General features: G+C 43.3%; 2 protein-coding genes across 3 annotated transcripts in view; one reads left to right on the top strand and one right to left on the bottom strand.

Moving 5' to 3' along the window:
* Positions 1-14,695, bottom strand: part of TIMP3 (TIMP metallopeptidase inhibitor 3) — a 35,529-nt gene extending 20,834 nt beyond the window's left edge. The window contains exon 1 of the mRNA XM_008505102.2: positions 14,182-14,695. Within this exon, the coding sequence (XP_008503324.1) occupies positions 14,182-14,305 (124 nt within the window). The 5' untranslated portion in view covers positions 14,306-14,695. The remainder of the gene's footprint in view (positions 1-14,181) is intronic.
* SYN3 (synapsin III) overlaps positions 1-27,489 on the top strand; it is a 177,612-nt gene that overhangs the window by 75,238 nt on the left and 74,885 nt on the right. The window lies entirely within an intron of this gene.

Genomic DNA, 27,489 nt, shown 5'->3' on the forward strand with positions numbered 1-27,489 from the left:
GCACTTCCAGAAGGGGAGGCTGTTACTCATAAACCATCAGGGATAGGATTGGTAGAAATGTTTCTGGAAATGCTTTTTTCCCCCCATCAAGAAACATGGTTTTACTTTAGTCACAAATTTCTAAGGAAAGCATCAACTTCAGCAAAATCGGTTTTTGTTTTTCTTCTCAGAAAAAATGAGACCTGTTTTCAGGAAATGACACCTTCGTTCAAAATAGACATTTTGAATTAACCCTTCTAAATGTTAGATTCGGATGCATTCCAAAAATTCCATGCTGAAGACCAATATTTTCATTTTCCCTTCACATTTCAGGCTGAATAGATTTTCCCCCTTTCAAAATTCCCCATGGAACAGAAATTCAGATCCTCTTCAGTGAGTTTCTAGACTCTTCTTTCACTGTATAAATCAGAGGTGACAATAAGCAGCTCTAATGACAGAAGCAAGAGTAAATTCCATTTCCCCCCTCATTTTTCAAAATTACCAAGTAAATTCACAACCATGAGAACTTAAGGTGCAGAGAACTGGTATTAGTTCAAAAAGTAAGCCATTATCCCTATGACCTCGAAGAGTATCTTAACTAAAATAAGCATTCAGCATCAGGGATCAGTCGTTTAATTCACTGTGCCAACAAAACTCTGTCAACACTGCACACTTAAAATGAACGTAGACATACGAGAGCTATCTTTAAAAAGTGACTTAGGGTACCACACACTAATTTAACCTGTTCCTCAAGTAAAAAGATGGCCTGTTGAGTGCTTGTTCTTTGAGACTGCAGGCAACTCAGCAAGTCAACCCTGTGACAAATGCCTTCCTACTCTTTTCCCCTTTCTAGCTATTTCCAACATTTTGCAGTAGCATTGTTTGATTGCAAGCTACTTCCTGAAGCTGTTTCCTTCAACTGCCTGTTGAACCCAGAGGGAATCTTCCCACTGGTTTTAACTGGAGCAGGATCAGGCCCTAAATAAGTAGTGGTGGAATCCCTAGACTTACAAACTGAACAGCTGTCTCTGCCCTTCCAAAAGAGGGAAAGTTATTCCTGCAGCTGTTTTCCCCTAAGTGCCTTCACTCCGAACTGTTAACAGGACTGGAGGGAGGGGGAGAAGGTGGAATTTTAATAACCCATTAAAAAGGAGCATGGGCCATTGCTCAGCAGCTCTTTCAGTCCTGCTCAAGCAGGGTCACTGCTGCCAGGCTCAGACAGTCCTTAGGGCACGGGAAAAGTCGTCTTCTTGTTTTCACATCTCATTCACAGAATGGATAACGAGGGGGAGGGAGGAATCAGCTTTTGGGTTAATTAGCACCATGAGCAGACAGCTGCATTATCATTAAAAGTTCAAGAAGTCGTTAGGGTCATCACCGAACTGCAAGATGTACACACATGAACACGAGGCACACGTCTAAGCCTGGATTTTTAGCAGCCTTGCTTGGCTCTGATTTTCCGCTGCCCTAACACTTTGAGTCAAGAATACTGAACTGTTGTAGCTCTAAGAAGAAGGCAGAACTACAAAGGCCCTCCCTCTGAATAGCAGTTGTTCATCCCACTGGAACTGCTTAATTTCACACTTAATATATCAACTAAGAATAGTTACATAGCCTTTTTTTTTCCCCCTCCCCCTGAGAAAATCAGAAGTGTGGAGTAACAATGTGTAGTTTCATCTCAATTTCTAATATTCTGTGGAATGAACAGAACAAGTTAACAACACCAGACTATTGGTGCACACTGTTCCTTCCACTAGCAAGGACGATGAGGTAGTGAAAGTACATATTAGCAAATCCAGCAATGAGCATGTATGAATAATAACAAAAAGATAAAACCTCTAAAATTACAAGGACTGCTATTAATAAGGTTTGCAGCAGTGCTAGCCTCAGAGAGTCACAAGTTGGCTTAAAAACAAAACCAACAAATTATCCAACTATGCAAAACAGCCACAGATTACATTCTCTGTGCCACAGTTCACAGTAACATTTTCTAGTAAGGGATTTTAGCAAAAATGCAGCAAAACAAGTAAGGATTCCCCTTCCACATTGAAAACAGGGCAGGGAAGAAATACAGCCTTGAATGGTTGAAGCATTACTGGCTTCTACAGAAAGCAGACTGGCATTGCCCGGTCCTGCCAGCTGTAGCTTTGCTGCCAAAACTTTCTAAAACCAAAATGGGGCTGAAGCAACTATCATTACACTGAAATCTCACCAAAATGTTGTTTTCTTTCTTTGGGTGAAAGGAACACAGATCCTACTTGCTCTTTCTACTAAACTGGTGGGCAAACACGTAGCTAGTTCCATTCAGTCCTCGGCCTTTGCCAAAGGAAATAACTCTGGGAATACAGGGAAGAGGGATTTTTTTGTTGTTGTTTTTATTTTAACCATTATTGCTCTGTGGATTCCAGTGTACACTGGATGTCCCCACTACTGAATTTCAGTATGTTTATGGCAATACTTACTCTTGCAGCAACTTACTCTTGCAGAACATAAGAGATGTTCTTATAAGGAAAGAATGGAATAAAGAGATATAGTCCAAAATTCAGAAACAGCATGCATCAGCATTTTGGTTCTAATTGACCAAGTTAAGACGGCTGCAGCAAGCTCTTATGGATTTCATCAGAGAAGGAAGTCCTGGTGAGCTAAGACGCTCCTCTTAGAAAACTTTAATTCTTTCCCTCCCATTCAGGACTCTGGATACTTTTTGGAACAAAAAATGCCTTTTCCATATTTTTCTATGGTGTAACCTGGTGGTGCTGCTGCCTCAACTCACCACCACAATAATCATTCAGTAACAACTCTGGTCAATGTTTCCTTGTCAATGTAAATTGAGGAATATATACCGAAAGGAATCCTGCTATGTGCCGACCTTATGATGGCTTGATGAACAAATACAGAGCCTGAACAAAAATGAACCCTCAGCTGTTCCAAGACAACTATCACCCTGGGACCCTGTTCTGTTCACTCTCCCGTCCTGTCCAAAGGCAATCTAGTCAGGATACGTGTAGGCAACGTCATCAAATTCAGAAGAGGAGAGCTTTAAACAGCGCAAAGGACAAAGTTAACGTCAGTGGCCCAAGCTTCCACACCACATAAAAAGACAAACAGGAAAACAGCTTCTGAGACAGAAGGGGAAGAAAGACCCAGTGCTTCCCTTTACCCTACCTCTTCCAACAGCCATTAGTACTGGAGGAAATCAGCCTGACAGAAGGGCATTCAGAAACAAACATGGTATCTTGCACTGACAGGAAGGAACCTATTGGCTTGAAAACTTTCCGGTACTAGTGAAAGCTTTGTTTTCCATCCAGCCAAATACACAGGTGCTCTCTGCTTCTTTCAGTCTACACTTCAAGCAATTTCTTCAAGCAATTTAAACATGGTATAGGAATACAGACCAGTAACTACCTGCTTCCCACCTTGCTTGCTGTTTTTTCAAAAGAAAGGACAGGTCTCCTTGGGATCAAGCTGGGAGAGCTACTCCAGCACACTTCTGCTAAGTCATATAACAGAGAGATGTAGGGCTCAGATGTAGGGCTCTGTAACACATGGATTTATTACTCCTAGCTTTATAGTCCCACAATTATTTGGTGTCAGGAAAATCCTCAGAACAAAATATGAAAACATTCGTGATTCCCATCCTGTTGGTCTCCTAGTCAAAAAGAAAAAGAGCAAACCAGAATACATTGGGAAACTCAAGAGACAGCTGCAACTTAAGAGTGCACCTTGGAGGTAATTAGATATTCATAAGGATAACAAAAATAGACTCTTCAAAGTTAAAATAATAAATGCCTTTCAATAATTCTGGAAGAAACTTAAAACTGCAGGGTTTGAATCAATCTCTAACTACAAGGGATTAGGATGACAGGCATGGAAGGGGATACAGGATGACAGACTATCCCACATCAGGCTTCTGGGGTGTATATTTCCTCAGGATCAGAGCACCAGCCTAGCTGGATAATGCATATGACTGTCACAGGTTCTGCTGCAGGGTGCTTGTTACAAGTAAAGATGTTAAAGGCATCATGCTGATAAGGGTCTTTGCCTATTTGGCACCCGGTCTAGTGGAGTTTCTGCTTGAGTGGATAATATTCCATTAAAAACTTTCTGGGATAATATGATCATATTCTGTGATAATATGGGGTCTCTTAAAGTGCCACCTTGGAGTTCTGTTTGATCCTGTCAAATCCTCTATTTCTGTGCTTCTCTGTAAAGCTGCAGACTCTTACACTGTGGGGGAAAATAAGGACAGCTGCTTAATTCTATTGAAAATATACTGCTTGTAGAGAAGATGGAAACTGACTTACTGAAGTCTCCTTTTTATCTTGATCCTTTCAGGAAATAACCAACTAAATCCTTAATCCCTTGCTCCCTTAGGGAAGAAAAAAAAAAAGGGGGGGGGGGGGCGGGGGGGGACAGGTGCTGCTCTTCATATTCAGAGACATAAAACAAAGAACTCACCCTTACCCCCTGCACAATCCTTTCCAGTACTGAGGTTCTTGCATAGGAACTGGTGCCTTTGTCTTCCCACGCTTCTGTGTTTGTGATTTTTGCCCTGCAGGATGCTAAGGGAGGGCCTGGTATTTTGTGGCTATTAAAGTACTGTACATGATGGCTACATAAGTGCCCCAGGGGTCACTTAGCTGTTTTATTTCCTCTTGGACTGATCCTCTTCACCAGTTCATTTAAGGCATTCATGACTGCAAGTGCTATACTTTTCCATGAAGTGTGGTTCCTCAGCTACTGTCTCCTGTTCCTTCCTAAACCTCTTTTCCTCACCCTCCCTCCTCCCAAATACCAGAAATTTTTCAGCTTGTAGCTCCATGCCATATTTACTGTATAATTTATTGGAGGAAATTGTTTACTTAGAAACAGGCCTCTGTAACCTAGTCCAGAGGTGAGTATGATAAACAGGGAGACTGTTTTCATTCTTAAAGGACTCACTCCCTTTTCTCAGGGAAATTTAAAACAGGGGACCCAGCAACCCCAAAGCAAAGAAAGCACTCTGCAATCACACCCTTCACACGAGAGTGCCGGAAGGTGGTTTCATACTGTCACCTCAGTACACTTTAGTCTGCAATGCTCATTTCTCTTTTTTTTTTTATTTTTTCCTTATCCATTTCTCATTTTCATAGGAAAGGCAGGCAGGATATTTATAGCAGAAGAAGCAGGAAGTAGGAAACTGGGGCGGGTGTTTGGAAAGTGTATAAAGGGCTTGAAACAGTGGGGTCAGCCTGGAACTCCTTTCCCCAAAAGAACACAGAGCTGAAGGAGAAGTCTCTGGGGAATAGCTGGCTTTCTACAGATATCCTCTGGCTCTCTTCTCCTCCTCTACCTGTTGCTGTTCCAGCACCAGCTATTTCCTGTCTTTCAAAGTCAAGTGGAAGTCTTCCATTCTGTGGTTTTCCTGTCTTGGTCCAAGTAAACATATTTTTGCCCTTATATTTTAACTGTTTGGAGACCAACACCAGCACCTGCTCACTAGGGGGAGAGCTTCCTATTTACAGCTGATGCAAGAGATTCGAGAGGGCTGATTAGATGTCAGAGGAGAAAGATTTTTACTTGTTCGTGCAATCACTGATCACAAAAAACCTGAACTTGTCTGAACCAATGCTTCAGTATGTTTCTATACAGAATTAACAGACTAACATAATGCCAGCAGACCTCCCTGCAGGCTGCACTGCAGTAACACCCAATGCAGAGGGAAACATGGAGAAAGGGAAACAGATGTTGAAGTCCCCATACCATAATTACAGTACAGCATGAGGGAGTTAAAATTCATGTCCTTGAGTATAGGCCAGCAGGAGCCTGGGTAATTTTCAACATGGCCCTGTGGAACAGCAGTACTTCTCTTTCCTGTGTGCCATTGTAGGATTTTTATTCTTTTTTAATTAACTACCAGGGAGCAAGAAGTAATAATGTGTTACCTTTGTGCTGTTCCACCTGGTGTAGCTATTACAATCCATGCAAGCATTGTGCAAATTCCATGCAATTTCTGTCCACTTTGCTGAAGTACCAGTGATTGTGCAGGCAAGCAGAAACCTGGACTATTTCACACCAAAATCAAGAAATTAAGAAGGAAAAAAAACAAATTCTGGTGTCTCTTTTTCATTCTTGGCCCCTTACACATACCTCCCTTTATCTCCCCAATAAAATAGTTCTAAGCTCTCAAGAACCAGGATTACAATGCACTGACACTTTAACAACAGATGTGTAACTAAGGCAGGCTATGGATTTTTTTATTAGAGTGTACATTTTTTTCCAGAATCAATAACAAATAGGTGTTGAACAGTAATTGATCTGCTGTTTGCAGACTCTCTTTTTATCTCTCGTATGTAGTGGGTAAGGTTACTACCTTCCATATATCAAAAGCACCTTTTGACAGTTTGCTATATCAAGCTTAATTTCATTTGCTTCTCCTGGTGAGCAATCTGCATCATGTTCCAGTGAAGCTGTAGCTTCCTTATAGATCACCTGGTGAAAATAAAAGGAGGCCCACGCCCATGCAACTTGCACTTCTTGAAGGCTATTTGCAAGAACTCTGCATTCTCCTGAATGAAGGAAGGCAACAGCTTGGCTACAGTCCAGTTAGAGTAAAGGGCGTGTGCTCCGTCCATGGCCAGTCTCTGCAGCCTGTTTTTCTCAAAGCCTACACCTCAACTGCCAGGCAGAAAAAAATATGCTAAAGGCTGTTAAATCAGTAGAGCACTGGGTTGTTTTATGCGAGTTCTACTACCTATGTGTTTTGTGCAGGCACAGGGCCCATTCACTCTCCTGGATGGATTAGATTCAGCTTGGGGACACCCCACATCATTTCAGATGAGGTGGCCTTCTGTGTGTCATAGCTAACAATTCTTAGTCTGAGCAACCTGTGCCTCATTCTGCATCAGTACTTCCATACATCTCTCCAGTAATTCTCCTCTTCTCCTTATACTCCAAGACTACTGTTTGAAGGGCCTTTCCCACCCTTACAGCTCCTAAATACCTGCTCCCATTACAAGCTTCCCACTGAGCCTACTTCTGTGACCATCCTCTTCCCCAGCTTGTAACAAAGATGGAAGTTTTCAGACCTGAGCCCACTGACAGACCACTATCTCTCCAGCAACTATCTCCAAGTTGACAATGGCCTCCCAGACATTCTCCCACAACCTGCTCTCAGCTGCCTCCTGGCTCATTTCAGTCCCAGGAGTCTCCCAAATCATCTCCTTTCCTCCTGAAATGAAAATGAGATTCTACATCTCAGGCATATGTTGGTGATAGCTGATGAGGTCTGATGTTATGTTTTGCATATTCATCTCTCTCCTGTTTAACTTGAGTTTTATTGCCTGTATACTGTTTCTAAGGGCTGAAATTGCCCTTTGGAAAGGTCTTGTATAAACACTACCAGGAATCTGGACTATTCATAGTCAACATTTATTTTACCAGCACACAACTCAAGAGACTTCTATCTTGTTTCCAAAAGACCCACAGAATATTTTCTAGCTGGCAGAAATGTTGAATAAATAAAATAATCAGGGTTGTGTAAAACTACTTGCATTTTTATGTTATTAGACATCATCAGTTACTGCACCAAGTCCTCACTCTGGTCCCTCAAGGGGAATACCTCATATTACAGTAGAAGGTTAACTTTTTTTTAGCAGTAGTTTTAAGCTCTCTAGTGTTTCTAGCATTCCTCTCAGAAACCTGAAACCACAAAGTCCAATCAAGCTCAGATACAAGATGGTGAAACACAACTGAGACCAGCAACATTTCACAAGTCATGAGGTTGGTCCAGTATTTCTTTTACATAGTGATAGCTGGGCCAGATTTTAGATCTAGTGTAAGAGGGTAAGCCCACTTTGGTGTCATTTGCCTCAGGGCCAGCACCAGCCTAATATTCTGAAATAGCAGAAATTTGAAATTCACCAGTTAACGTTCTTTTCTCAAGTTATTCAAAAGAAAATCCATTTTAACCCTGGTTTAAAGAAGGAATAGCCCACTATTGGCATATAACACAAGTAGCAGAGTCACTGATGGGCTGAGTACTGTTAATTTTGGCACACTCTTTCAGGTATATACTTAGAGAAAGTGATCTGGGTTAATAAATCCCCACCAGTGTGCCTCCCTCGTCTCTACCCCAAGCACTCTGGGTTACCAAAGAGACTAACCTTCTGCTCAGATATTTGCAACAAGCACCAGAGAGCTGAAGAAACATTAAGACAGTCTTGCAACAGTTCCAAATGCAGTCAGCTACTCTGACCAGCCTTGCCTATGTGGAAGCCTATGTAGGGTGTAGTTAGCCTGAAGAGCAGTAACAGCCCATGAAAGCTACACCAGTAACACTTCAAGTGTCACATGTTCTTCACAGGCTTAGATGAGCTACAATAGGCCTTTAAGAAGAACTGAAGAGCTCTGCATTTGCTTAACAAACTGGTGCTTAAAGGCCCAATTTTGCTTTACCTTTTACACTACTGTGATTTTACCAGTATCATTTAAGTTGTTCCAAATTTGTAAGGTGAAGGACAGAATCATAACCTGAAAGTCTACAGCAATAAGCAACACATCAGAGCAAAAGCCTCTTCATCTTGTACAAGAAAAAAAAAAAAAAAGTCATTATTAAAGGAAATGCAACCACATGCACTCCAGACATTATTAGGACTGAAATTAGTCCCCCAGCTTAGTCTTGCTCAGAGCTGGCAAGGAAAGCATACTTGGCTTTGCCTGTAACTCGAACCAAGCTGTCCTCTCAGGTTTAATAGTTCTTGTGAACTTCCAGGGAGCATCCGGTAGAAGTTTCATTTAATGACAAGACCTCCCGGCCAGACCAAACAAACTCCTTTCTTCACTGATGCATGTTTGGTTTGGTTGAGCTACATAAGAGCACCACATGGTACAGGAGCTCTGGGAAAAAAGTATGACTCTAGACAGTATTGTTACATCAGAAACCTCCGTTTCCAGCTCAATAGCTTTGGCATTCAATTAAGGCCAAGGTGACTCACTGAGTGCTCCTACTGAAGATTCTTGGTTCCACCCACTATGAGTGTCAGTGGGATTATCCATGAGTACAGAGATCCAGTTCATCAGGTGCCAATCCACTTGCCATATCTAAGAGACTCTGAAAGGCTTGGGCTAACCACATTTAGTGTCTTGGAAAACGTGAAGTCCACTGATGAAGCCGAGAATGGATGTGTCACCCTGTGCCACTTCCACAGGCAAACAACCAAATGGGCTTATCTGGTAAAACAGACATGAACAAAGCAGGCCCTTTACTGCCCCAGATGAAAGCTTTTGCTGAGCTAAAAAACAACTTCCCACCAGCCCACTGCTGCCCAGAAACATCAGAGGAGCAGTTGGCAGGTGGAGAGTTCAAGAACAGGTGGGAAACCAGTGAAAAAAAAGGAAGAAAGAAACACCTACATAAAGCAAGAAGCTTTAAGACTCAAGGTTGGAACATCTGGGTCTCCACTGCCTCAGCACTCTTCATGCAGGAAACCTGGAATAATCAGATGTAGCAGTAACAAGATATCAGAAGAGCCTACATAACATTCTGCACTACATCTTTTGTAACTTCCACTACATTTTTAACATGTATATTTAGAGAGGTGACCAACTCCATATCCCAAAAGGTGATCTCTCTACTCTGCTAGGGACCTGAATTGCAAATATCCAATGAAACCAACAAATAACCAACTTCTATTTCCACTTCTATTAAATAGGACAAGACAGTTTAGAATGGTCATCTTTCTGCCAAAAGACATGAGCAGGCACAAGGAACACCCTTTTTCACCACATTTTTGCCATGGACATTGGAATTCCATAAAAGTTAAACAAATCTCCTCAGTTTCTCCCCAAGTAAAATGGAACACACTGTACTTTCTACTGCTATTATTATTTTAAGTTTCACAGGGCATTTCTTGGATTTCCTGCTTTGAAAATGCCTCAAAGGGAAGTCCAGTCTAAAAATGATCCACATCATTGCTTCCTCAACCAAGGTCTGACTCCAAAGTTGATGTAACACTTGTGCAGCCATTATCATATGTAGCTCAAATTTGTTTGAAATTCATCTAAACTCAAAGGACTGGTATATTAACAAATGAGCTGCCTTATTTTAACTTCTTGGTTAATTTGGTAGAGGGTATGTATCTGCCTAAAAGGATAAGATAGAAAATGTAACCTCACTACAGAGCACAGGTAAAGGCAAAAAGATGCACATTCAAAATTTCATGTATGATCAAGTTGTTCTGTCTATCTCTTAAGTTCATTAGGGATAAGGTGGAATGATCAGTTTAAGAAAACCAGTGAAAGAAAAAAAGACAAGTTTTCAATTAGCTGCTTAGATTTCAGGCTAAACAAATTCACAAGCTTTCTCTTTTTCTGCCATCTCTTGTTATTTCCATATGACATTCCCAGTTCAAAGGAGGCTACCCACTGCAGGTGTTGTGAACTCAGTGCTACAGGAATGACAGGATGCAGGAATGAATGGGTTCCTTGACACCAAGGGACACCAAGAACTTATCCTCATCTCCCCAAAGCTTGCCAATTCCTACTTACCAGGAGTGAGGTTATTTAGAATGGAGAGGGGCACTAATCACTGGCATCTTTGCTGAAACAGCCAGTTCTTCCCCCAACACAAACTAGAGAAAGGAATGTTATTTCAAGCTCCTTTGAACTTGAGTAAGAGATAACTAGTAGTGCCATAGCACTTTTCTGAAGTATATGCACAAGATAAAAGTGAGATAGGCGTGGACAAAGTACTTTATCACTCAGACTGGTTTGTCAAAATCCAGCATGCAATTTCACATATTTTTCTCACTTTTTAATTATTTATGAGGAGGTTGGGCAGAGGGGGCCAGGCAAAAGGTGTTTTTTCTAAACCTGTGAATGCAAGATTCAGCAACCAAGCTCAAAAGTTCCTGCTGCTCCTGCAAAAAAAGGACAAACAAGCCCTTTTCATGTCATCTATGTCCAACTGGAAATGTCACAGCTTCATCACAATGGAACAAAACATGCCTGGTGTCTGTTCTTTCAAAAGGTCTCTAAATTCCAGCAAAAGGAAAATATTCACATCTGGAAGGGGTTGTAAGCAGAGGGCAGGAGTAGAGGAAGCAAAGTTCAGATGGCAAATCATAGCAGTTGCTGTTTATCTTGCTGTTTGTCTAATTATTGTACTGCCTGTTCTGGCACTCACCTATCCATTTAAAGAAAGCCAAGAGTTAAAACAGCAATTCTATTATTGATTGACCTCACAGGGCCAGATGAAGCACACCTCTCCACTTCTGCTCCATTCATCATGCTAGAACACTCAGGCTGAGTGAAAAGACCCCTTGTGACTAGTCTGGCAGTAGTTCCTCTCCCCTCACCTCCTACTCCCCCCTCTTTTTACTAATAAAAAAAAAAAAAAACAATTATTGTTGTGTATGGAGTTCAAGCTTTTTTTAGAAGACCACTAGCTTCACTTTCCAAAAACATATATATTAAAATCCTGCCCTTTTCAATTGGTTTATTTGAGCATCAAATAAACTTTAACAACTTTTAATGAGTGCAGAGGTAGGAGGCTGCATAAGAACACCACAGCAAGATGAAGAATTAAATGCCTAGTGACATCTGATCAAAGAAGATAAGAACAAACTTGAGAGCAAGACTTCACTGAGTAGGTATGAAAGACCAACAGTAAGAGTTTACATTACACTCCTCAACTCAAAGTTTTATTCTTCAACAACATTCAGGGCTTGGAAAGATGAAAAGCCTTCCCTAGGCTGCCACCTAGCTAGTTAATTTCTTGTATTGTTTTAGGAGCTATTTTAAAAAGCTCTTTTGGTCCAGCCTCTACTGCACTGACTCCTCCCTTTTGAGCTGGTATTTTGTCAGGAGTTTTAAGAGCGATAAAAACTTGCTGCCAAGTCCCTTTCTTCCCCACAATGTGTTTTATAACCCAGTGTGTAGTTTAGTCTGTCTAAACACTGCACTAGTACACTGCCATCAGTTTCCATGGAGATGATTAACTCCTCCAGGACCAGAAAGCTCTACTGTGCTTTTTGCCCTTTCAGCACATGAAGAACGTGACAGCCTTTACTAAAATCAGCCTGCAGAAACATCACATTTTCCAGACAGTTCTAGCAAATATAAGGATTTACTTTTGCTTCACTCCATCACAGAGAACTGCAGTCCTAACCATACTTGCATTTAAGTCATCTACTAGAATGAGTTACTCCTTCCCCTTGTGCTTCTTCTCCTTTGCATTGCAGTGAGGTCTGAAGGCACAACAGCCCCACTGGCACAAACTTTTTCACCCACTCTATCTCTGAGCAAAGCCAAGGCATGAGATACAATCAACAGTCCAGAAGAGAGAGAGAGATGAAGATTACTTTTGAACTCAACCAAAATTAAGAGTAGAAAACACAAAAAGTTTTTGCCCTAGAGTTTAGGAGCACTGTTACATGATACTTCATCATTTACCACACTCCTAGTCACTTATGCATCCTGAAAAAATATACTGCCAGAGTATTCATAACAAAAATTTATTTAACACAATTTTAAGAAGTGGGAATAAACTGAAAACCACCCCTTAATCTAGTTTAACAGGACCTAATCAGAGCAAGAAAGTAGATCTTCTCCCAAAATGACGCTAATGAAGGCCATATGCTGTCATCAGCCTTAGTTGTGGAAAAATGGTTTCTCAGTCTCACTTTCACAGAAAGGACAATCTCCCTGGCTGTTGCCAGTTTGATGGCACACTTTCTGATCCCAACTATGAAAACAGCAACATAACTTTGAATACTGAAGTTTCCTGGAAGAATTCCCCACTATAAAACTATTTTTAAATATTTTCCAGGCTAGCATCACTGAAACTAACTGTAACCTTCCCAGCACTTTTAACATGTAATGGTTTCTTTGGCATTCGAGAGCAGATACACTATTTAAACTAGAGATGAATAGCCAGGCAAAACTGTAGTTTCTGTGGACGAGTTAAAGGCGAAGAGAGAATTTTTTTTCCAGTAAGCTTGGTAAACTTAAAACAGCCATTGGCAGGGTTGATAGCAAGGGGTGCAATATCTACCGCAGTGAGAATTATTTTTATTTGACTTACACAGCAGTTGCCAGAAGGCTTTCTTTGCAGACTGCACTTGGAGTCAGCACTGTGTGGGTACCAGCAGTGCAAAGTCCCCCAGCCCCTTTTACACTGTACTACCAAGACAATCTAGAGGTGCAATAAGACTTCACTTGTGCAGCCCACTCACAACAGCTGAAGTGACAGCAATTATTTACCATTTATGTGGACGTATGTCAAAGTATTAACTCAAAAGGACAGCACTAACTGATTTCATATACTTTGCCACAGACACTTTGCAAGCTGTAACCGTATTTGGTTAACCACCCTTGGCTACAAACAAACCAAAGAACTTGAGACTAGAGTTTCCATTACTTCCTTCTCAGATATTTTAGGTGTTCCCCTTGTCCTCTAGCTAAAGTTAGTGTAGTAAAGACACCTGGGGATGCTAAAACCCACAGCTGAGGACATCAGACTGAATCCAGTAAAAAACGTTTTAACTTTCCAAGGTGCTTGCATGTTCACACACATCCCACAGCTGCACAAATCACAATGGAACATGCAGAAAGCACAGACACTTGTTACCTGCTTCTTCCAGCCCTTCCTGAAGTTACCAGCCCAGCACCACACGCCTATGTTTGCCGCACTTTCCCACACCGACCACTACAGGCAGTCTCCTGGCTTGAGGGAACTCATCCTATCATTTGTCACCGGGTTGCAGAGGAAACTTTGGCTGCCCACACCTACAACTGTTTTTTCCTCACTGTGGGAAACAAGCCGCTGTTACTGATTTCTTCAAAGTCCTTCTTGGAGGGACTTGCTCCCCATCACCTCTCTGGAAGGCTGGGCAAGGTTCTGCCACCACGCACCTCTTACTGACCCAGGCATCTATCTGCAGCAGCTACCGGCAGAGCCATGACTGTCTTGGAAAGCCAGGTACACCTGTACCGCTTTAACCCTCCCCACTTCTCTTCTCACTCTGGGTCGCTCCAGGGCGAACTGGTAGGGGGGAGGACAGCCCATTAGGGTCCGGCAGAACTTTCCAGAGGTGTGGGCTTCGTACCGGCGGGGCAGGTGCCACCTCCCCATGCAATCAGCCTCGGCTATCCCCCGGGGAACCCACCCCGAGTCCCAGGCAGCTGAAGGTCAGAGAGAGTCCTTTTGCCCGCCTCACTTACCGATGTCGGAGTTGCAGAAGGCATCCTGCGGGTGGATGGGGACGCAAGTGCAAGCCTCCACCACCAAGTCCCGCAGGCTCCAGCTGCAGAGGAACACGACGAGGAAACTCAGCCACGCCGTCATGTTGCCCCTACACCCCCTTTCCCGAGGCGCCTTCCTCACTTCTGCGGAGCAGGAGGGCAGCCGCTGGGGATGTTCCCCCTGACTTTATCCGCACTTCCTAACAGCCCGCGCGTTGAGACGGACTGACTGACAGACGGACTGACTGACTCTACGCACTGACACCCCACCCCCCTCTTTCTCTCTCTCTTTCTTTCTCTCACTGGCGTCGGCAGCGCAGCCTTAGCTCGGCGGGACGGTGCAAGCCTGGAGAAGGGCAGGGGCAAGTCGGCAGCTCCGACCGGTAGGGAGCGGAAGGAGTGCGGTGCCGAGGAGAGCGGAACCGCGCTGGGGAGCGGCGGGCCGGTGCGGGGAGTTATAGCCTCGATCGCGCCCTCTCGGGCTCCGGGGGCGCCGCCGCCCCCGACCAATCGGAGCCCCGCATTACCTCATCGGCGGGAGAGGCCGGCGGGGAGGGGCGGGGCCGCGGCTGCAGCGCCTTATACGGCATGGCGCGCACAGCCCCGCGCGGGTGGGTCGTTGGCCGGCGGTTGGGGGGCACAGTGGCTGGTGGCGCAGGTAGCTGGGGGGCTTGGAGGAGAAGTTACCTCAAAACACCACACACTCACACCACACACTCACACCCCTCTCCTCCTCTGCTGCCGAGGGGGTTCAAACTTTTTAAAAAACTATTTTGTGCCGCCCGAAGAGAGTCGGTAGTCGGGTGCGGACCCCTGGAAGTTCCTCCGCCACCCGGCTCAGGACCTGCCTCCCCCTTGGCAAGTGCCGCTGAGCACCTCAGGGTGTGCAGAGGCGCCGGGTTGTTGTTGGCTGGGATAGCTTAGGCTGTTTCTGCTGCGGGAGGAGACAGTATTGTAAAGGGCTTTCAGTATTATGCGATCAGAAAAACCGTAGTGAAGTGCGGTGTGACGGTTCTTTCCTTCTTTCCAGAGGCAGTGAAAAGGGGATGGAGGAGAGAAAAAAAAAAAGGACAAGACCTGAACTATAAAGTAGGATTTCATCCTCCAGTTTTTTCACACTGCTCAAACGGTCCTTCTCCTGTCACCCTGTCACCCATCGCTTCCCCTTCTCAGGGCTTTCGGTCAGCAAGGGGGTCATAAACTGTTAAGCCGAGCTGGAAGAAGCAGTGCTGTATCCACCCAGGCACTCCCAACATTTAATCTCGAAGTGTATTTTAGCAGAGCAGCTTTAGTGGAATTTATAGAAAAATCCTGTTTGTTTTGTTTTCCCTTATCCCCTTTCGGAGCTGTAATTTCTGTCAGCTGCAGAAATGTAAATGTTATAGAAGAGCTGGGACTGTAAGGAAGGAGATTGCCAGCTGCAAGATATAGGCAGCCTTATTATCCTGCAAAGGGGACTGAGGAGCGATTAATCACAGTATCAAACCAGTGTGTATAATGTCAGAGTACTTTCCATGGGGTTTACAAGACTTAAGCATGTCTAGTTATAAATTATGCTGGTATTAAAGGCCAGGCACCAGCTGTCCTAAATTTTTAAATAGTCAGCTAAGTCTTGAGATTTACAATTCTGCTCCATCTGGGTGAAGCACAGCCTGCCTACACCTTTTCTTTAATCATACCGTCCATATAAAATTAAAACGTTCAATTTTATGGAAACACAGGCTTTATTTGGAGCATTGGTACACAAAGCCTCAAGTTGGGTGTTGCTGGCAGAGACCGCTTTGCCTTATTATGCATCAAATCCCAGCCTGTGTAAGGGGGTTAATACTGATGGGAGCTTTGCAAGAATGAATAAAAAAAATTAGATAGTGATGAGGTGCTAACAGGTCATGAAAGTACGTATGAGGCAGGGTATTAAACAGGACATTCGATTTAGACACATCAGTGTCTGAATTGTTGAGCTTCAAATTGGAAAATTGAGAACTGCTATGCAAACAATTCCTTAGGTACTTGGACTGTCTGCTCAAGGTGCTACAGCTGAAGTTGAATCTGTCAGATTGGACTGACATTTCAGCCTCACTGGGTGTAAACAAGGAATAACTCTACTGACCTCACCAGAGCAACACAAAAGAAAACTGAGGTGTGTCTGGCACTTCCAATTTTTCTCTGTTGTTGTAAAATGTTTGATATCACCAGCATCATGGTACACCTTGTCTAACGACATCTCAGATCAGTATCTGAGGGAAGTGGAGTTATTCCATAACTTGACACTGGTGTAAATACATGAGATTTAGGCCCACACACAACTAGATTATAATCACAGCTCCAAAACATCCTCCCTGCACTCTCTGGCCAAGTTACTTGTTTAAGTATGTTTCTTCATTTATATAATAACACGTTTCCTTCGTGTTCTGAGGACTAACAAGCTGAATGCTTTGTAATAAACTTTTAAGATGTTTGGGCTGTGTGAATGGTAAGACTGACTATAATACACAGATGTGGGACACATTCAGAGGAAACTGAAAAACAAAGCCTTTAGTCATCTTCTCTGATATCTGGAAAGGAAGAGAAAGGGGGCTAGAAATTACTGGAAGTAAAGTTTACAGCAAGACTGACCCAGCTTGTTGAAGTAACATGGCATTTGTGCTGTTTACAGGATCTAGTTCACTTTTCAGATATAAGCCAGAGAAGTAATCTGCAATTACTTTTCAGGATGAATAAAGAGTACCACAGCTTGATCAGGTGGCAGGGCACATCTGCTTTGAAGGGATGGTGTGCAGGCTGGCTGTGTGTCAAAGGTTGCCACTGTCTTTTATGTTTGAGAGGTGATCCAGAAATTTTTTTTAATGCATGTATTAGCATCGCCTGGAGTCATAGTACCTGTGTGCAGCCAGTTAGGAACTAGTAGGGATCCAGGTTTTTCAAGCAGGAATGGATGCTGTACAATAATAACAATATTTATTTGCCAGAAACCAGAGTGCTTTATTTTTGTAAGTATCAGGAAAACAATACTCAGGAAAGTTCAGTTTGGCTAGTGCCTGCTAGGAGGCTTTGGTGAAATCATTTTACCTGACTGCACATTCATTTTATCATCTTTAAATAGAGATATTGTATCTTATCATGACGATATCTATTACATATTCAATCTTAGCCTCTCTCCTTTGAGACCTACCAGTAAAGTGTACTCTGGAAGAGCTAAGCAAGGGTTCTGAGTGCTTATTTAAAAGAGAAGATTTTTATAAAGGGATTAAAGTAACACAGAAAGTCTATGGAGGAACTGAAAGGAGAATTCCATCTGAATTCCTGATCTGTGTCCTGTCTGTGTTGGAGAAAATGCAAAGGAAAAAATAAAAACTGTAATTCATCTACTTTGCCTAGATAAAACTTTAAAAGCCTTATATGGCCATAAAAATGTCCTGAGAGCTGAGAGAGAAGGAGAAAATAAAGACCTTGATCTTCATGTGAGAAAATTACAGTTCATATTTGGGTTAATGTCACCAAATAAAGAAATCTGTGTTACTTCAGCCCTCCACCAAGAACACACTGTTAAACACAATTAAGGATCTCTCTGCTTTACTGGGCAGCCACACCATTTCATGCTGTGATCTTGTCGGGTCCCACAAGCCAGGCATGACTGGGCTGGGTCAAGAGTTGGTGTGAAAATGCCCAGGGAAAGCCATGTCCTGCAGGTGCTGTCTGAGCGAAGCAGCCTCCTTCCCTCCCTCCTGCAGGAATGTGTGGAGACAGTGCTAGGGGGCACTGCGCTGCAAGGGATGGCGGCGTTTGGTGCAGATGTAGCCAAATTTCTTGAAGTATCTAAAGAACCCACTCTTTGCAAAAGGAGAGATGTTAAGCTGGGTCTCTTAATCGGAAACTACCTTATGTTTCCATCACTATTCCCTGCAGTTTACATTAGGACTGCACTAAAAATATAGTTGTCTTTCCACAAGTCCTGATTGTGGCAGAAAGGACCATCCCAGAGTGAGCTGCAGAGACTGACATAATATAATGACTGATATTCCTTCCAGAGGCATAAGGTGTTGCTGTAAATGAACTAAAGGTATATTCACTTCCCTTCTGATCACAGTTCATTGTGGTGGATTCTGGGTGCTGGCAGAAAGCTGCCTCTGAGCTGACACAAGCACCTGTAAGTAGTACAGAAGAGCATCAAAATACAGGAACTGATGGTCAAAAAAAAAAATCCAACAGAGAGAGAGGGGAAAAAATGCAGAAAGAAAGGAAGAGAGAGAGGGAAGGGGAAAGAGAGGAAGAAATATCCCTACAAGTACCACCTCCAGAGAAAAAAAACCTGACATCTGTAGTGGCTGAAAACACTCTAGCTAATGATCAGATCTCAGATGCCTTAAACTGAACATGGCATGAATGAAATCAGGAGACTTCAATCTGCAGTCCAAACAGTCCTGGCATCTGCATGGACAATATCTTAATTTTAAAATCTTCTGAAGTATGGACATTTTTCCATTTTATAACTTTTCCACAATAACTTGACTGGATTCATGAGTGGAGGCCTGCCATTAACATTCTGAATTATCCAGCTGCCAAGTTGCTCAAAAGCCTCTTCTTCTCCTAAAAACTTATCTCAAAGTTGACAATCCTTGCATCTTTTATGCCAGATCAGCATCACACCCTCTAGGAGATATCATTGTTTTTCTGCTTTTATCCAGCAGGAGGGAAAGGATGGGTTCTTTTTGGAGTCATCTTTTCTTACAGCACAGTTACACCATGTCATAGGGCAGTACAGAGTGGTCATGCATTGCATTACCAAAAGATTCTTATATTTCCTGACTATCTGTTTCTTTTTCAAAATGTCTGCTTTTCCTGACATTGTCCTTTAAGAATACTGTTTTGTTTAAAACGTTCTATTCACTATGATTTCTGAGTGTGAAAAAGGTTGGAAAAAAAAACAACCTCTTCCATTAATTCATTGTATCAGTGAACTTCATATGCTACTTAAAATAAGAAGACTTTTTTTTCAAAAAATGTCTTTGATTCTATAAATACATATGAAAAAAATTCATTTGATCTCTTTCTCTGGGGTTGCAGAGGAATTATGTCACCTTCCTGTCTGCAAGCCAGACGTAGGTAATACTCTAGCTCATTTCCAAGTTTTTAATTAGAGGTACACCATTACACTTTCATCAGCTCTAACTGTTCTATGTTGTGTTCAGTGCTCATGGATCCTTTACAAACCTGGGTGCTTACAGAGAGCACCCAGCCTGGGAGCAGACCACAGGCATCACGTATGGCCAGGAGTATGATATAAAGAATTGTGGAATATTAAATCATTCTCTGGGTCATGTGGGGATCCTCCAGTCAGGCTGTGATGTGGCATCAGCTTCAGAAGGGCAACCAGGAGGTATCTTTTAACAGTCTTATCAAGCTGCAAATGTTTCCTGCACATGACTGCACTCTTTGGCCCCAATCCAACAAAACACTAAGGCACATGTTCAACTTTAAGCACACAAGATGCTCTACTGAAGTCAACAGGACCGTTTACATGCACAAAGTTTAATATAAGCTTAAGTGCATTTCTGGATCTGGGCCAAAGGGCTCAGTACTATGCAGGGTTCAAGTCAGGAGGCTGTGATTAGATGGTCTAAGTCTGTGGGGAGGACATGATGTGATTTGCTTGGCTCTACCTGCCTGTTGCTTCATTCCAAGCAATTAATTTTCTCTCATTTTTGTTTGGAACAGGCTTTTCCATTTCTCTTGCTTTGCTTTCATGCTGCTGAAGCCATTTCCAAACTGAAGTTTTGTTTTTCTTTTTTAAACCCTTCTAAACTGCATCAATAGCTTTAAGTGACTGAACAAAGGGATTGCAAATAGACGAAGTGCTTCAAATGGTAACAAGAGCTGGTGTTCCCAGAGCTTTGGAGGCTGGCACTAAGCAGAGAAGAGAGTGAGAGCGATTGAAAATCACTTTTCTGTTGTTCCTTTGTATGAACTGGTTTCTGGCTTATGCAATGCACAGTAATTAAAATGACTGGAATGCCTGACATTTTTAAGAGAGCTTTAAGGCAGCTCTGTGGCATTGTGGCCAGCAGAGTTCATGTGCAGATTCACGGCTGCAATCGAGGTTTGACGTTGCCATCAGCGTAACCTAAAGAAGACAATATCTCTGTAGAGGCCTTGAATGGGAGTTTGAGGAAGAAGAACTAGACACACAAAAGCCAGACTCTCTGCATCAGCTCTAAGAGCAGCTATGGACCAAGCCTTCCTTTCCATGAGACAAGAGCCTGAAGCTTGGTGTGGTCATCAGAGATCTCATTGCTTTTTTTCACTGTTGCCTTAATGTCTTGCCCAAATTCAAGTGTGGAGCTGTACTTACACATTCTCTACCTCTCATTATAGTATCAGTTACTCATAGTGCTTTCTCCTAGGTTCAGAAAACATCTCGTTCCATGGGTGAGGGTTTATGTTTCAGTACTGGTCACTGCAGTAGCTGGGTGTATTTGTGGGAGTCCAAACAGTTCCCCAGTGTTTATCAGACACAAAGCCTGGCAGACTGGCCAGTCCTTCTGCTCACAGTGGGTCACTCTCCCTGTAATTAGGTTTACCCAGCTTGGCAGTGGTGAGGCAATATATTGCTGCTTTTCAGTCCTCCTGCTACGGTCCAGAATTTAATTTTCTTATTTTCCATTTCTGCCATTGCAAGTGGCTGGCCACTGCATTCCTGGTCATCTCTCAAGAGCTGGCCTTGCTTCTCACAGTGATGAATGGCCCCAGAGGAGCAGGGGAGCTGAGTCCAGCTTCCCTCAGGAGGGGAGTCAGAGGATATAAGAGCCTGAGGATTTTGGCATGTTGAGCAACCAGGTCTTTCTCCCCTCACCTCTCTGCCTCTCACAAGCCTTCTGAGGACACAGACTGAGCCTGCTCCCTCAGCTTCCAGCATAATCTTTTCCCCTTTTCTCTTACACATCAGAGAGCACAGAGACGCAGTGGTTTCCACAACTCTGTGTGAGTGCAGGGAAGCAGAGAAAGATCCCAGACAGTGGGAGGCAGTGATCCTGTATCTCTTAGACTACCCTGAGACCAGCAGAACTGAAGTCTCTCCATATCCAGTGAGCCAGCTGGTTCCTAGGATTTGCCACTGGTTTTAGAGCATGCTGGAATCCTCTGAAACTGCCATCTGTATGAAAAGCAGAAAGAGCAGCACCAAAGGGGTGGCATTCCTCTTTCTGTTACATTAATGAGCATAGAGACAGTACTTGGCTGTCAGGTCTGAAGGAAGGGTCTTCTTTTTACCTTCAGAACAGGTGCAGGAAGTTACTGTCTCTTGCCTCTCCCTATGCCACATGCAAAAACTTCCTACCTGCATACGCCAGTGGCTTCATCCTCGTGGTCCAACTCTTAACTAATTTCTCACCTGAAACTGAAAAAAAAAGTGTTAGTTATGAGAACAGTCTCTAATGATGAAGGTAGTGTCCCAGCAGGGAACAAATTAAGCAGTGCCTGTCATGCATGTCAGCACATGGCTGTCAAAAGTGGGAAACCTTGGTACAGGGGTTTTTTTTAAATTTAAATTGACTTTTTCAGTGCTTTTGTTCCTGCGTTTCCAAATCAATGCTGTATTCTAAACATCAGCTGACTGCTCACTTACGGCAGGGCCTTCCCACACAGACTTGAGGTCCCAGCCAGCAGAAGCTGGGGAATTCCTGATGTGAGTTTTCAAGGACAGATCTCTTTCTTCTCTAGAGCAAAAGGCAGCTCTTCTGTTTCCTCACTCTTTTGGAATTTTTCTCCATAAATTTTGGAGTACAGTGTGAGACAAAAAGATGAGGCGATGGTAGATCTGCAGCCTGGAGTAAGGACTCTGTCATTTGTTTATTCTCTCACTCTTCCTGAGTGAAGAGCAATACATACCTCAAAGGACCTTTTCATGTTGGCGGTGTGAGTTCCACACCTAATGTATTAATGTCAGGAGTGAGAAGATCAGGGTTTGATTTAGCACAGATGTGCGAAAATAGTATTTTTGCTTCACTGAAGACAAAGGGAACAATCTTCTGCTCCCATTTCCCTCTCCCTTAACCTGAAGCCCCTGAGCTATCACTTAGTTGTGCCTGTGTGTTTCTGAGGGGTGTTTCAGTGGGGTAATACTGAACTATGAAAAGACATCACAGTGTAGCTACAGAACCTTTCTGTTCATTTAATGAAGCAGCCTTGGTTTCCATTTCATTGCAAGTGACAACAGGTATTGTGCAGGAAGAACTAATCTGTAACCAGATATGATGTGGCTGGAGGTGAAGGCATAAAAAAGGAACAGAGTAAACTTCTTCCACTTTTCCTTTGCACTGTATTAAAGTATCTTTACCAGGGACAGTGAGACTAGGATCATGATCACATGCTTTATTAGCAGAAGCTTAAAAAACCAGTGTCATATACCAATAGAGTTCAACTCCTTTTTATTTTAACTCAGTTTGTAACAAGAGCAACATGATAGCTTACAGTGGGGGTCTTCTTCTGAAAGGGAGGCTTATGGTGTGGCTAAATGTACTTGCACACCACAAGTACTACCTAGAAAGGACTTCAAATGAATAGCAGAGTTAGCAATGAGAACTACCCAGAGCTGGCAGGAGACACGAAAGTGTCAAATATATAAATGGATTGCATATCGGGAGTTGTACTATCAAGGTACCAAAGCTTGAACATTCACCCTGAGCAAGAAAACTCTTCTCTGTAGCTCTGCTCTTAGTGACAGTGCCACCAAATCTCTCCCAGAGTGTTGGCCAAGTGTTTTGCTGTGGGAGCCTGGTCTGCTCCAGTGCAGTGGTTTAGCACAAATGCTGAGAGGCTGTCGAGGTACTGAATATTTTTAGGAGTAGGAGGTGTCCAACATTAGCTTAGTACAACACATTCTCCCCTAGACTGATTAAATGATCTATTGCTGAAGAAAATCTTCTCCCACTGATTATTTGCATGAAGACTCTTTTGTTTCTAGGAATTTATTGTCTCAAAGAAACAGAATCATTAAAAAGAGCACAGCCTGCCTCATGGAAGGAGAAGAAGCAGCTGAGAATGGGAGGTTTTTACTTCATTTGAAGTTGGTCTTCCCATCCAGAATAAACCTTCACCTCTGAACATGATATATAATGGCAACTTAGCCTAGAGGGGCTAGTATAGCATTAGCTGTGCATGGCTGTAAACGAATAGCACCACAGAGAGCTGACTGGAGGAAGCAAAATTTTATTCCCAGGGAATGCATTTCGTTCTCCTCCCTGTGGAGACAGAACCTAGCTCCTTAACTTAGACAATGCCTCAAACTCCCCTCAGATGTTTCAACACGTAACAATGTGATTACTTTAATTTATTTTTTTTTCTGAAAGGACAAGCAGACATAGCCACTCATATTTTGAGAAGAGGCTTCTGAGAATAGGAAAAAGAAGAGAGGAAAAGCAGGTGCTGCAAAAAAGCCTTTCTTCCATCAGGCATTATAGGGAAGGAGGAGGGAGGGTAGTTTTTAAAAGCTATGCCTATGGCTTTAAAACCACGCGTGGAAAGGATGTTTCTCAAAGGATTCCCTTCATCAGATTCTGCCAAAGATAACCTGTCCCTCTCTAATTCATTCCATGTCTTATTCTAAGGCCATGTGCTCTGGTCACGTGAAGATTTACTGTCTCAGGTTTACTGGTCTCAGAGAATCTAAAAGAATGATGCAAGAAATCATGTTCCATGATAACTGAGGCCTCACACAGCCACACTTTCTAAAGACTGCTCCTAACTCAATATACGGCCTCCCTAGGGCTTTGTAAGCCCTTCTAGGAAAGAGGGAAGGAGGGAAGAAGGGGGAGCTGCTGATCATTGCCATATGTGAAAAGCATCCCTGCCTGCACATGGGTGTGACATCCATGTTATCGCAGAGGCTGAGCTCTGCACAGCCCCCCTGTTTCCTGTTTCCAGTAAGCAACTTGCTGCTGGAGCAGGAATCCCATATCACACTGTACTGCAGTTACAAAAATGGAAAATTATGGCCAGTGGAGGGGAAAGGGGCGGGGGAAATCCTCTTAAATATCCATGTAGGATGTCTCAGCAGGGATACAAGCCAGGAGTCCTCAGAGGCAGTAGAATAAGTGGGAGTTTAGCAAACAACCATTTTCTGTCTTTGACTAGTGTTCCTCAGAGACCTCAGCACTCCAGTTCTCAGAGCTAATATTAGCTATTTGTGGTTGGCCTGTTCCTAATGTCCCTTTCCTATCTCTCACACTCACTGAACCTTGGGATACTCTCTGTGGGCTGAAAGATGATGACGTGAAAACCTCTAATCCATGGGTCAAATATCAAAAATGAAGTGGGATCAGGAAACTGGAAGCACAATTTGCTTTTTTCCAAATAAGGGAGATACAGTCATATTAGAAGTTCTTAGCATACCAAGTTTGTATGTGTTTTTTTTAAAGTATATGAGGGGAATGACTTATTCTTGAAAATTTTATGGTAACCACCAAAGATGTTATCATCCCATGGCCACTGCCTATCCTATGCAGACTATGACTGACATGGTTTCATTATTTATTGGCACTGCTCTTCTGTAGGAAAACCAAAACCACATTGTCCCAAACAGTGTACTAATACAAAACAGGCAGGGTGAGTCCCTGCCAAAGGGCACAGAGTACATGTTAGAGAGGGTTCAAAATTAACAAAGTGGTAATAAAACCGTGAAGTCAGGAGTGAAGGAGCTTGCAGCATATGGCATTCATAATGCAGATGCCATGTCTGAGTCTCACCTGCTTTACACTCCTTTGGTGACTTGATGTCAATGCTTTGTCTTACACCAAATTTGCTATAGTCTGTGATGAATGTGATGTCTGGAGTAACCATAGGGCACAAAAGGAGGGTATGATGATAGGGTGACTCCTCCTATTTCAGCCAAATTTCCCAGAAACATAAGCAACAGGTGGCACTTTTTCTTGCCCTAAATTTCTTCCAGATTCTTATCCTCTCCACATATGAATCTGTAGAGGATGCTCTGCAGGCCCAAAGTGTACATTCCAAGTGATGTGTATGTGGGACTAGGGATAGTAGAAGGGAATATGGACCCATAAGGGATCTGTAAGAGATGCTGGCTCCAGTCTTCAAGAAAACTAAGTCCAGGGGCTGAGAGTCAGATCAGTAACCTTATTTTCAGCTGATAGCTTTAAGAAGGAATTGAGTCAGGTGAGTAATGCTGGGAAGCTGTTTAGGAAATGAAAAATGTAGTTATTATGTCCCTCAAGGACTGGAGAGAACTATGCCTGGAGCTGACAGAGGCCAAATTTATCTTATTAATTGGGCAGACAGCCCTGGTTTTGTGTTGGAGCAGAAATAAAAGGCTGACTAGGATATCATGGATAAGACTGCCTGTAGCACTCTGGCTGGCAGGAAGCAGTCTGCATGGAAAATGGAGCTCATGAGCTGTTGGTCATTGCTCTTCTTCCCATGCCACAGGGAATACCTTCCCAGAAGTTATGCTGCATGAGAAACTTTTTTCCACTCTACCAGTTGAAACTGGTGGGACCCAGGCAGGACACTGTAGTCAGCATGCCTGGTAGCAGGGGCACAGGCTGCTTGCAGTAGAAGCCCAGCAGTGAGCAGAGCACATGTGGGGACTCAGGGGCCATCTCAGGTTGTTTCTGGCTTCCCACAGATTCTGGGGAGCTCTGGTGATTGCTGAAGATCCCTTTAATTTTTAAAAGCAGTGTTGGCAGATTGTTTCATTTTCAGACTGAGCTAGGGCTTGTCCAAACTGAAGGAATGCACTGGAGGAAACACACACTCACACACACACACCCCATCTTCAGGTTTTCCTAATAATGACTGGGGAGATGGACACAATCATGTGAGTCCTTGAAACTCTATCTGATTTGGAGGAGTAGCGGGTGTGGTGCCATGGGCATGGCCAGATCTATGTGCTTCCCTTCACAGAGAACCTCACTGTCCTCCCAAGACTGAGTATCAACAAAATCCTTCCTGTGGGGACTTCCAGCTCTGCCTGAGCCAGCAGTAAATTCCTTTGAGGCTGAGACTAAGAAAACTGGAATCCTGGGAGGACCTTGGTACAGGCCCAAAACCTTTTCCACTGAACCTTCCCAAAAATATGGTTTCTCTGACCCAGGAATGTGAGCTCTGTAACAATGGCAAAGCTGGAGTCCTAGACCATTGGCATTAGCTAGTATTAGCTCATTACTTCTTTGTGTTCCGTCTATCTCATCTAATGTGAAAATAATTGTCCCTCTGGGATTCAGACTTTTTGTCCCATTTTTGTGTAGCAATTGGCACAATGTGATGCTAGTATTTGAGTGGGGCGCTACCTCCATATAAACAAATAAAATTTTAAAAAATAGTGGGACTTCTAGGTTGTCTGTTTACCACTTTCTTTCTGAGTTGATTACTTTGGAGTGAATAATCAGAAAGCATCTGAGTTAGCACAGCAAAGATAACAACTGCTGTGGCCAGGAAATGGCTGAGAAGGGGAAAACCAGGGGCTGGCACACAAATTGCTGTGTGGAACAGAAACCATTAACTGGTATGGAGTGGATGAAGTAGGAGAGAGCAGAAGGGTGGCTACGTATCAAAGAGCTCTGGAAGAAAATGGCATTTGATCTAAGGGAGGTGAAAGTACAGTCCTTCAAACCCAGGATAGCTGAACACCCTGACCACAGGACCTACCAGCTGCTTCCTCACTTGCCAGACCTCATGTATTTGTGTTCTGCCCCTCAACATCTGCTTGTCTTTTTTATGGGAGCAGTGCCTACCAGTTGTCACCCTCTGTGCAAACCAGTTGAAAAATCTGGCTCCCCTACTGTGACAAGTTTCCTGCACATTTTTTTGTGCTTCCATGCATGATGCAATTTTTCTGAACATCTGCAGACTTTCCCTTTAAATGCAGAAGTTCTGGCGGGATGTAACACCTCTTGGAGCAAACACATTCCCCAGAAGTCTTCCCTGTGATGTTGTGGCCCCAATTGTCAACACTCTTCCCCCTCAAGGATGGAGAATGCAATCCAGGCCTCCCTCCACTGCCTGTGGTATCTCTGAAGCAGTGAGCCACCAGCATTCCAGGAAGGGAATGTTAAGAATGGGAAGAAAGAATAGCAGCAACACACTGGGTTCCAGGCATGTTTTGTTTGCAAGTGCTGGTGTATGTTTAGGGCAACTGCTTGCACCAACACTGATGGAGATAAGGCAGAATGATGCAGCTGAAGCCAGCTCCTAGGGGTTCTCTTCCTTCCAAAGGACCTAGCTCCACGTCACACACTTCTACTTACTGATTTCTCTGCCTCTTCCTACCTGCCA

This window comes from Calypte anna, chromosome 1 (genome assembly GCF_003957555.1).
Source record: "Calypte anna isolate BGI_N300 chromosome 1, bCalAnn1_v1.p, whole genome shotgun sequence".
Taxonomy (NCBI): domain Eukaryota; kingdom Metazoa; phylum Chordata; class Aves; order Apodiformes; family Trochilidae; genus Calypte; species Calypte anna.